This window comes from Mustela lutreola, chromosome 1 (genome assembly GCF_030435805.1).
Source record: "Mustela lutreola isolate mMusLut2 chromosome 1, mMusLut2.pri, whole genome shotgun sequence".
NCBI classification, from domain to species: Eukaryota; Metazoa; Chordata; class Mammalia; order Carnivora; family Mustelidae; genus Mustela; species Mustela lutreola.
The window spans coordinates 179,745,569-179,756,156 of NC_081290.1; the positions used below are offsets into that span (position 1 = coordinate 179,745,569).

A 10,588-nucleotide genomic window follows, 5' to 3' on the forward strand; every position below is an offset into this window, starting at 1 on the left:
CAATGAATGATGTAACTTAATGTTCTTCTGTGTTTCAAGGATTAATTCTAATACTGAAAACATCATGTAAATTCTAATCAAGCAATTAGAACTGAGTTTCTCAATCACTAACTTGATACGAGTTCCTGATTCTGAGGGATTTTTTTTGGAGGGAGAGGAGGAGACCTGGGGGCCAATCAACTATTCTAACAGAATCAATTCACTAGGGAAAGAATAAGACCCAGATATAAATTAAATAAGCTTGATATCAGATGGCTAGAAATGCCTTTCCCCATTTGGCATTCATTCTCATTATTTCCCAAGATAAAACAAATAAACAAACCAAAAACCTCCACTTTAATGACTGCCCCCAATCGCCTCAAACTTAATCTGAGATATAGGCCTTCTAATATACAATGCATACCTTCACCATTTCATACCTCTACAAGTCATACTCACCATCCAGTTTAAGCTACAAATTCATTATCCCTAACCTTAGCTGGGCCTTCAAAAAATAACCAATAATATCTCTACCAGATCCTGGTCAGTTTTCTTCTCCATTCCTTCTATCAACAATTTCTAGCTTTATCAATTTCCCGAGGACTCTATCTCTCCAGGGCTGAAAGAGAGAGAGAGAGGGAGAGACTGATGTATTTATTTTAGAGACAGAAAGAGAGAAAACATAAACATGGGGAGGGACACGAGGAGAAGGAGCGATGCTGAGAGCATGACCTGGAAATCAAGAGTCTGACACTTAACCAACTGAGACACCCAGGGACCCCCTGTGCCATTATTTGCCTATAGTAGTTACTGTACGGGGATCGGCTGGTTGTGAAGATTTTTATTTAATAGAATCTATGAGAATACAGGATTTCTTATCCATTTAAATAATAATAAATAAAATAGCACAGTGGAGATACTATCTTTGTATCTTATAGAGATCCACATCTCTAACAGAAAATACGCAAACGCCTATAAGTGAGAGCACATATGCTCCACCAAACAGTTCGTGTGTGTTTAGGAATTTAAGATAATTTAACATAATCATACTCACTGGCATAACTCACTAGTGTAAAATCTATAGATTATTATGAAGCTACAATAAAACACACAATACAGGAGGGCTCTGAAAATATTAAAGCACTCTAAAATATGTGATACCTATAGCTACCCTTTTTTAAAATTCAATTAGCCAACATGGAGGGACATTAGTTTTTGATACCATATTTACTCTTCTTTGTGACTAAACAAAAATTACCAACAGAACATTTAAAATAATCAGCTAAAATATGGCAGTGCAAGGGGCGCCTGGGTGGCTCAGTCGGTTAAGCGTCTGCCTTTAGCTCAGGTCATGATCCCAGGGTCCTGGGATCAAGTCCCACATTGGGTTCCCTGCTCATCGAGGAGCCTGCTTCTCCCTCTCCCTCTGCCCCTCCCCTGTGTATACTCTCTCTCTGTCAAATGAATAAATAAAATCTTTAAAAATAATAATAATAAAATACAGCAGCACAAAATCATGGTAACCTACAAAGCATTACTGGATACACCACAAAGTCTGTAAGGATTTATTCAACATTTATTCATTCTGCGAACATTTATTGAGTGTCTTTATAAATCAGACTTTCTGCTAGGCAGGAACATATATAGATCTCTGTCTCGAAGAGGCAGAATAAACCAGAATCCCATTACAACACTGTAAGTCCTATTACAGAGATGTGAGCAGTAACTTAGCGCTCCACAGGGAAAATACTGCAGTGACAAGAAACAAGATGGGTGTGGCTCTATCTGTGGTTGTGTGTGCATGAGACTAATTAGAAAAACCGTTCTCTCCCAACATTACATTGGAGGGTTCATGCATGAAGGAGCAACGGGCATAAAGCAACAAGAAATGAAAGCATGTTTTAGAACATTTTTATTTCCTCCACAGGACACAGCCGACTCACACATAACAAACATAGTGCCATGAAAGGAAAAGCAGTCAAGGTGACTTCAAGGACTTATAATTAAAATAACATCAGGATTTCCACACAGACAGCCTCCTCTCATGACAGATTGGTTCTAGAGTTCTCTGCAAATGCAAATTTCTTGAAATGTTGGATCACCATGTGTTTGGTGAGTTCAACTGAACTCCTACCCAATTTAGTCCCTGAATGAAAGAGGAAGACTAATCAGCTACAGATGTAGAAATTAGCAACCATTATTGTAGCTTCCATGTTTTGGTAGGGTTGGAAGGGTGGTTCTTTATGTCTGCTATCTGAATTGCTTCTTTTCTAGGAAAAAATTTTTTTTCTGACTTCCAGATCTGTTTCTTTCTCCTTTCACCTTTAAAAAAGAAAATGTACAGGCGTACAAACAAGTCATTGCTCCAAAAGGAACCAGTAGATGGAACATTTAAGAAATGCCATGTCAGTCTCACTCTGAAAACCAGATGCTGAGTGTAACGTCAAGTGGACCCTTGGAACAACCCTTCTCCTCCCTTCTCCTCTACCGTCCCTGGCAGTGTTGAATAGCTGTTTCTGTATCCTGAAACCAGAGAACACAGGACACTGACAGCATTGACACGTGACCTACTGAACAGGAACCTGAGGTAGCTAACAAAGCATCCTTGGGAAGAACAGGGAGAGAGTCACAATCGATACCACAAACAGCGAAACTTCAGAGACTTTCTACCACACGACCAACAAGATTATTTTGAACCCAAATGATACAACATGAGAGGTGGCTCGAAGTGACCACCTGTATTCTGTTCCTCTTAGAACAGTAATTGCCTGGGACATATTCATCCCAAAGGAGTTATTTCCAGATTCATTCCTTCCAAAAACAAAACAAAACAAAACAAAACAAAAATACCAACTCAGTCTGAAGAGCTCACCAAACCCAGATTGATGACCCCAAAGGTAGAGAATTCAGTCTCCTTTTGGCACAACTTTGGTGTGCCTAAATCACCTGGAGTATGGTTTAAAACTGAAAGTCCCAGGCCCTCCCTAGAGCTACAAACCAGTCCTCCTGAGGAAAAGGCCCAGGAATCTGCATTTTCATACCTTTCTTCAGGGATTCCTTATGTTCACAGAGGTTTGACAACCACTAGCTTCAAGGAAGTGTGGTTTAATAAGCCTCAAATAAAGCCTGTACAGAAAGTGACTTCTCACTGTTCTATTTATAGGAATGTTCACTGTTTCTCAATTCCCCACCACAGCCCAACAAATCTCCAGGCTTCGGAGATATTTCCAGCTCCCCTACTTCCTAAGTCACTCGCGTCTGGAATTTTCAGTTTTATGAGGTGCTCTGAGCTCACAGCACATACTTCTGGGTCTTCAGATCCTGTCCCAAAGCAATATTTGAGGAATAAGATTATGTCATTCCATCCCCTAAGAGTGCATTTTTGGCAACAGTAGCCCACTTGCTGACAAACATTTTTCTTTCATTGGGAAGAGAACTGTACAAAAAGTCTGAGCAGAAAATATAAGGAAAGTGGAAGAGAGTCATCACATTTACCTAACTTCCTAAAATACAAAAGGGCCACTCAACAAGTTCCAGAAGGAGGAAATTCTTCCATCTGCTCTCTGTGAACACGACTGCATTCTGAAGTTTTGCTTTACGTGGTAGGTGTAGGTAAAATTCCAACAGGTTTCCATACTTGAAAGTATCTGGGCACAAAATCGAGATATTTTGTTTCGGTGGAACCAAATACAACACAAGAAACATCAAACACAATAGAAATAAAGTAATTGGACAAGTAAACAAAGAGATTCCATTCATTTGTTCTAGCATCTGACGGAACAGTCATCGGGTACTGGGCACTGTGCTAAATATGGGATAAACATAAGAGCAATGAGGTAGGAGAATTCAGAAAGCGGAACTTTAAATTTTGAGCTAACTCTCTAGCTCATGCATCAAAGAAGGTCTTGCGAGAAACTCAGTCACTGGAGAGCCCTCACAAATATTCTCTTGCTTACGTCCCCTAATTTTTTTTCTTCCGAGATAGGTCTGAAATTCCAAAAGAGATCATTCTATCCTCTTGCTCACTCACAGCCAATGCCGTGTACACCTAGAGACAATGCATTTATTTTACTATCATACTCAAAGAAATATGGTGGGGTTTTTTTTCAATTTTTACCTTCAGCTCCATATGATACAGGGAACAAGACAAAATAAAGGAGAATGGCGAGAGGGATGAAGACGTAGAGGGAAACACGTGAGAGTACTCTCCCCACACATCTCCCAGTATTTCAAGGTAGATAAATTACATACTAAGAAGGGATATATATTCACTTATCACCTCTGCTTACAAACTAATAATCGCCAACGATGGCATTTTTCATTGTCAACATTTGTCTTCAGAATAAAGGCTTAACAACTGAGCCAGCAGCCAAACAAGAATCGAGCGCTGTCCACCAAACACCAATGTCATTCCCGGGGTAACTGCCACACCTCACAGTTGCCTAAATCCCTGAACACACATACGAACTAGTTTGAATGCAATGGATGGGGAACCCTTGAAATTCTCAGCAAATAAAATAAGCAGTTTCTCTGTCACCTCCTTATTTTCTCTGTAATATTGGAGTGGTTTATTGTGAAATACCCCCATTCCACCAAATATCTATGTCCTTGTATTTTTAAAGAATTTACAGGAGTGGTTTTCATTTTGCCACATAAGCATTCAGCAGTTTGCTGGAAAAATCTGGATCCGCAATGATTGCAGATGCTTGTGCGCACACAGGAGTGCTAGCCAGGGAACCGAAATGGGACTCCAGTTGTAATTTTTTTAATGGGTTGGCTGCGCAATGCCAACACTATAAAATCCTCCTTATCACTTTTTTTTTTTTTAAGTATATGACACCAGGTAACCCACAAACTCTTTCCATAAGGTTACTACCAGGTAAATTATAGAAAAATAAGGAGAAACAGAAGAACAACAAGAACAAGGACAAGGACAAGAAGAAAGAATGAATGAACAGAAGAAGGAAAATTTTTAGATCATTTGGAGACATTCAACTTCGACTGAAATTAATAGACCTTGGTCTGAAACTAACATTTGACTAGTTGAAGGCGTCTCACAAAGAACAGTGCTCCTCTTTCACAACAAATGTACAAGGTAATTATTATCCATATACCACAGAACACGAAGCTAAGGCTCTAAGAAGGTAGGAGTTGCCTTTGCAGGGTCTCACACTTAGTCAGGGGCTCATCAGAGAGTTATTCAAACCCACAGCTATCAAATTCCCAGTCCTTCAGCTCTGCCACACTGTTTGCCAATGACCAGGGAAGAGGTCTGGAAGAGCCCTAGATGGCCGTTAAGTTCTGATGTCAGATCGCAGTATTTAATTTCTACAAATATGAAAACATAGAGCTACTAGAATAGTTCTTGTCTGACTTTTTAATTCTAATGAATGTGTTGCTCAGAACTTTATCAGCCAAATTGAGCCCCTAATCATTAAAAATTTCAGTAAGATATGTAAATTGATGAAACATCGTAGCTCCCAAATATACTTCAGTTTTCATTATTTACATGTTAGTAACGCAGTCACATTCTAAGGGGTTTTTTGTTTTTTGTTTTTTGTGGTTTTTTTGAAGGGTTTATCCAGAGAATTCACTTTATTTAGTATCAGGGGAAGCTAAATATGTAATTTTTTTTATGTCCTTTTCCTAAGCATGTATCAACATCATTTCCTTTCCACCAATAATGAAACAATGTCTGGCTTTTTTGCTACTTAGACCAGGCTTCCCTTCCATTTTCTTTCCACACTGTTCTCTCAGTTTCCTGGATTATTCTCCATCAGTGGTTTTTCCCCCCTTACGTGGCACCCTTCCAGTCTTGTGAGTTTTCTTCCTGTCATTCTCCTCCCCGTGGCCTCTGGAGTCTTCAGAGCCACCTGCACGGCTGAACAACCCATAGCTCCTTGACAAGCAAACTAGGGAAGCCGTGACCTTAAATTGAGCTTCTGGAATATCTTCACTGATAGGCTCACATTAGCAAACCTCAAACCAATAAGTAACAGGGGTCTGAGTGATAGGGTTCTCAGCAACTCCCATTTATAAGAACAAAATAGAAATAAATGAGTTACTAAATTCCCCCTTGATGTAAAATCCCCAGCTGTTTCTCCATATGTGTTCCCAAGTAAATGATTTCAAAATAAATAATGTAATAAGCGATTTATGTATCTTCAGCCAGGTTGTTAGGGTTTATTTTTATTGTTATGGCTGTGCCCCAGAGATTCAGAGGGAACAAAATTATCCAAAATGAATGATAAATGAACTTCCCCCCAGACAGCTCCAAGACCATCGGAGTTCTTCCGTTTTCCTTCAATACAGCTTCCTTAAAATAAAGGCTATAATTAAAGAAGTGCCATGAGGTCGAAGACTGGGAATGTTTTGTTTGGAATTTGTATTACCAGAGCTTTGCACAATATTTGCCACTCAGTAGAGCCACAAATATTTTGTAATAATTGCATGGAATTAATAGAACCTTGATGTCCCTACTTAGGAAAGTAATATATTCTGTGAGAAGCTTTAAAACTGATAGGTGCAGGCTTTTCTTTTATATGCCCTTATAACAGTTTATCAAAAGCTTGAAAAACATGTCTTCACAGAATGCGAGAGTAGGGAAGGATCGTAATTATAACACCTTATGGACAAGAAGGCTTCTAAAACGTGAAAGTCAGGTGCACAGAGGTATGAAAGTAGCTAGCCATCCAAGGCACACGGAATGAGAGGACCAGGTCTCCCAAATTCTGGAATTTTTTCAGTTTCATCAATTCATTTTACTTTTATCATTAAAATGGTGGAAAGTATTACAATATTTATACCCAATACATCTGAAAATGACTGTCAAAAACGTCATAAACCTGAGTTAGGATTTTCCAATGATCAAACGACTAGCTTAACTGCTTGGCAATATCCTCGTGTTTATTAAATTTCCTCCTTCCAGATTATTCTGAACAAAGGACCAATCTCCAGTGACTGACACAACCTTCCACGATGAGGCCACTAAGAAGGCAGGAACTTGCCCAGCAAGGACAGTTGTACCCGAAGCATACTGTGACAGAATGTAGAAAGATTCCCAACACTCAAAACAGCCCGAAATTCCCACCTCTGAATTGCAGCTATTTTTTTGTTGTTGCTGAATTATAACTATTCTTTATGAAATTACTTCTTTAAAAAATAACCATTCGGCTCTAATGAAAGAGAATGGAGAAGACATCATTTGTTTCCCTGAGTGCTTCCAGAGAAGTTCAGAATGCTGACCACGTAGGAAAATGATTCTACTGAAACTTCTTGAAGCAGTGTTCTAGATCGCCAAATAAAAACACAGGGGTGGAGATCCCAGAAATAAGCCACTGCTCTGAAATAGAACCTTGCTGTCATCTTTGTGTTACCAAGTCCATAGGTGATATAGTTAGCCAATGCAAAATTTCTTAGCCACACCTTCTAAGACTGAAAAGATTTACACTCTATTTACCTGTATGTTATAGCATTCTAGCTACAGCCTCTGATCCTTATGTTACCATAACCGTTATGTGGGAACAGGCTTTTTATCCATCAAAAAGCTAGCGTCATTCAAATTTGACTTGTAAAGGTAAAAGCCAGAAACGATTTCCTCCTTCTTACTCTGACAGCAAATACTGGGATTCAGTTTAGTCTATCCACCTCTCACATAAGTTGTTGAAAAGAATCTCCAATTATACAGGTACTACCAGAGGTACATGCCATGGAGATCTGTAAATTCTGATTTGCAGGCAAAAGGAAAACTCAGAGATTATAAAAACAACCTCCCCAAACTCCTCATTATCTTTAGTGAAATCACAGTATCAGATACGAATCTGTTGTACTGACGAATTACTACATTGCACAAATGTTGCTTTAGATACTAACACAAAACCACAGACGTGCAGGATGACTTGTCCTGCTTTCCTAAAGGCATATAATTTCAACAGCTGGCCACATCCAATAGTTCCTAAGATCATCTTTCTTGGGAAATATTTGCAGTAAAGAAGAGCGAAGAGTAGGGAAGAGTAGGGAATCCCATCCGAGTTTTGTTACTAGGTTATCAGTGAAAGAGGTGGAAAAAGATACGTTGAAGAGAAAATGCACAAGTAAATAAGATGATTCACTGCTAAAAGAAAGAAAAGGTCATTCTTCATTAATGCAAGAGCCATGGAGATATTCGTAGGACTGCCTGGTACTAATACCCTGTCCCTGCAGACCCCGAAACCCCGGGTTTCTCAGGTCCCTCCTACCCTCGACTGCAAGAGCGCTTTGAAAAGTGAGACTCCAGAGAAGTCAAACAAGATCAATGTTCCCATTCACTTTTGGTAACTGGGAGAAAGTAAGAAGAGTCCCAGGGGCGCATAGGTAGAAGTTCTGTCAGGAACTGAAGCCCTTGGACCCGAGACCGGCATGAGAATAAAAGGTGAATGGAGCTTTGACAGTCCGTCTCCTTAAGATTCTGTCTGCAGTGCAGTGGATTCCTTCCAAACAGTGCCCATCGGTCCCAGAAAGACCAAAACGGAGGTCTGGCATCCCTGAATTGGTAAAAGTCAAGGGCAGCCCAATAACCCAGGCAGGGAGAGGCAGAAGCGCTCTGGAAAAATGTCTAGAATGCGGGGCAGCCGGGAGTACACCTCAAACTGCTGCTACAGACACCCCGAATGAACACAAGTTTAGAGAGGGCTGGGGAGACAGCGATTCATTGAACAGATAGTTATAAAGGGTCTAACAGAAGGTAGCCACGACAAAATGAGGGGGGGGGCACTGAAAGGCCCAGGGAAAAGGAAGTGAAGGAGGAGGTAGGGGGGCAAGAAACACCAGACAGGTTTAGCAAAGCAGGCACCGGCTTTGCCCAGAGAAGAAAGTTGAGCCAGTAAATGCTCAGGGGGGGCGGGGGGGAGAAAAGGCAGTGGGGTGGGGAGAAAACAAGAGGCCAGAGGTTTCATCATCTGAAAGCAACTCAAAAAAAAAAAAAAAAAAAAAGTATCTGACAGCCAGTTCCTGAAGATTCTTGAGAAAGGGGATGCGACACAGAAGGCAGAGAGCCTGTGGAATGCGGAGATGTCAGAGAAGGTCACACGAAGACCAAGAGAGTGTGGGAAAAAAGAGCGGAAGAGTTTCCTGGAAGGGGTAGGGGCTCCTTTGGGATCCTGCAGAACAGAGATGAAAGACCCAGAAAGGGCAAGTGCAGAACACAGTGCCTGGGAAAGTTTGGGGGAAAGAGAACAGGTGGGTGTGGAGGATCTCCGGGGCCGCCGGGATGACCCACACCAAGCCGAGCGCACGGCTTTTTAGGGGTGGGCGTCCAGGGCCCCCAATGAGGACCCCCGGCAGAGTGATTCTCCCCTCCCGCGCCCGCCGCGCTCTCACGCCCCCCTCCGGCCGGGCGCAGGGGTCCGGGGAGGCCGGGGGTCCGCGGGGCACCGAGGCCCGGGGCGCGGCCGGCTCGCCCCCCAGCGGCCGGGCTCGGCGCGCACGCCCCCGCGCTCCCCGCGCCAACTTTCCCGACCCCGGGGCTCCGGCCCCCCGCTCACCGAGGGCGCCGTGAGGCGGCTGATGCTCTCGCCCAGCGAGTCCAGGTTGACCCGCCTCCGGCGCTGCGCCCTCCTGGCCCCGGCCGTGGCGGCGGCGGCGGCGGCAGCGGCGGCGGCGGAGGAGGCGGCGGCCGGGGCCGGGGCGACGGCGGCGGCCGCGCGGGGCTCGGGCGGCCCGGGCGGGCTGCGGCTGCCGTTCCAGCAGAGCCTGGACAGGGGGCACTCCCCGTCGTCCTCGGGGCTGGTCTCCAGGTAGTCGGAGCCCAGCGAGCTGAAGGACTCGGACGAGATCTTCCTCCGAGACATGCTGCGGGCGGCGCTGCGGCGGCCGAGGCGGCGGCGGGGGCGCGGGCGGCGGCGGCGGCGGCAGGGGGACCGGCGGGCGGCGTCGTTAGGCGCGTCGGGGCCGCGGGGCTGTGCGGTGGCGCCCGGCCGGGAGGGAGTCCCCGGAGCCGCGGAGCCCGCAGAGGCGGCTGCTCATGGCGGGAACTTGGGGCCCGGGCGCGGCGGCGGGTGGCGGGCAGCGGGCTGGGCTCGGGGCCGCCGCCACCTCCGCTGCTGCTCGCGCGGCGCCGCCTCTGCGCTCGCCTGGGCGCGGGGCAGTGCGCCGCGCTCCGGTCGCGGCGAGGCTGCGAGCGTGCGACCGCGGGCGGCCGGGCGGCGGGGCTGCGGCCCGTGCGGTCTGGGAGGCAGAGCTTCTGCCGCCCGCGCGCCGATCGCGCCCCCCTTCCCCGCTCTCCTCCCGCCCCTCGCCTCCCGCCTCTCTCCCCTCGCTGCCCGCCTCCCTCCTTCTCCCTTTATCGTCCCCCCCGCCCCCCCCATGCGCTCCCTCCGCCGGTATCACGTGTCGCCATCATACTCATTGCGAGTCTCTGCCTCGCCTGTCGCCACGTTTCAGGAGCAACGAGGACACTTGGTTGCCGTCCTCTGTGCGCCCTCCCCGCTCCCACCTTTCCCTCCTCCGAGGAGGAGCGCACGGTGGCTTGGATCAGTCCAAAGGGCCACCAACGCCAAATGCCCCAGCCCTGGTCCGCGGGAGCGGCAGCCGGGAGCGGTCCGGCCGCGCTGGGCGCCGTGCGGGAGAGGGG

General features: G+C 45.5%; 1 protein-coding gene across 2 annotated transcripts in view; it reads right to left on the bottom strand.

Annotated features, from left to right (window-relative positions):
• GUCY1A2 (guanylate cyclase 1 soluble subunit alpha 2) overlaps positions 1 to 9,894 on the bottom strand; it is a 332,057-nt gene extending 322,163 nt beyond the window's left edge. The window contains exon 1 of one of the 2 annotated variants that reach the window (XM_059179573.1): positions 9,501 to 9,894. In XM_059179573.1, coding sequence (XP_059035556.1) covers positions 9,501 to 9,806 — 306 coding nt within the window. In that variant the 5' untranslated portion in view covers positions 9,807 to 9,894. The remainder of the gene's footprint in view (positions 1 to 9,500) is intronic. The other variant, XM_059179572.1, reaches the window with a different exon arrangement.
• Positions 9,895 to 10,588: the final 694 nt, after the last annotated feature.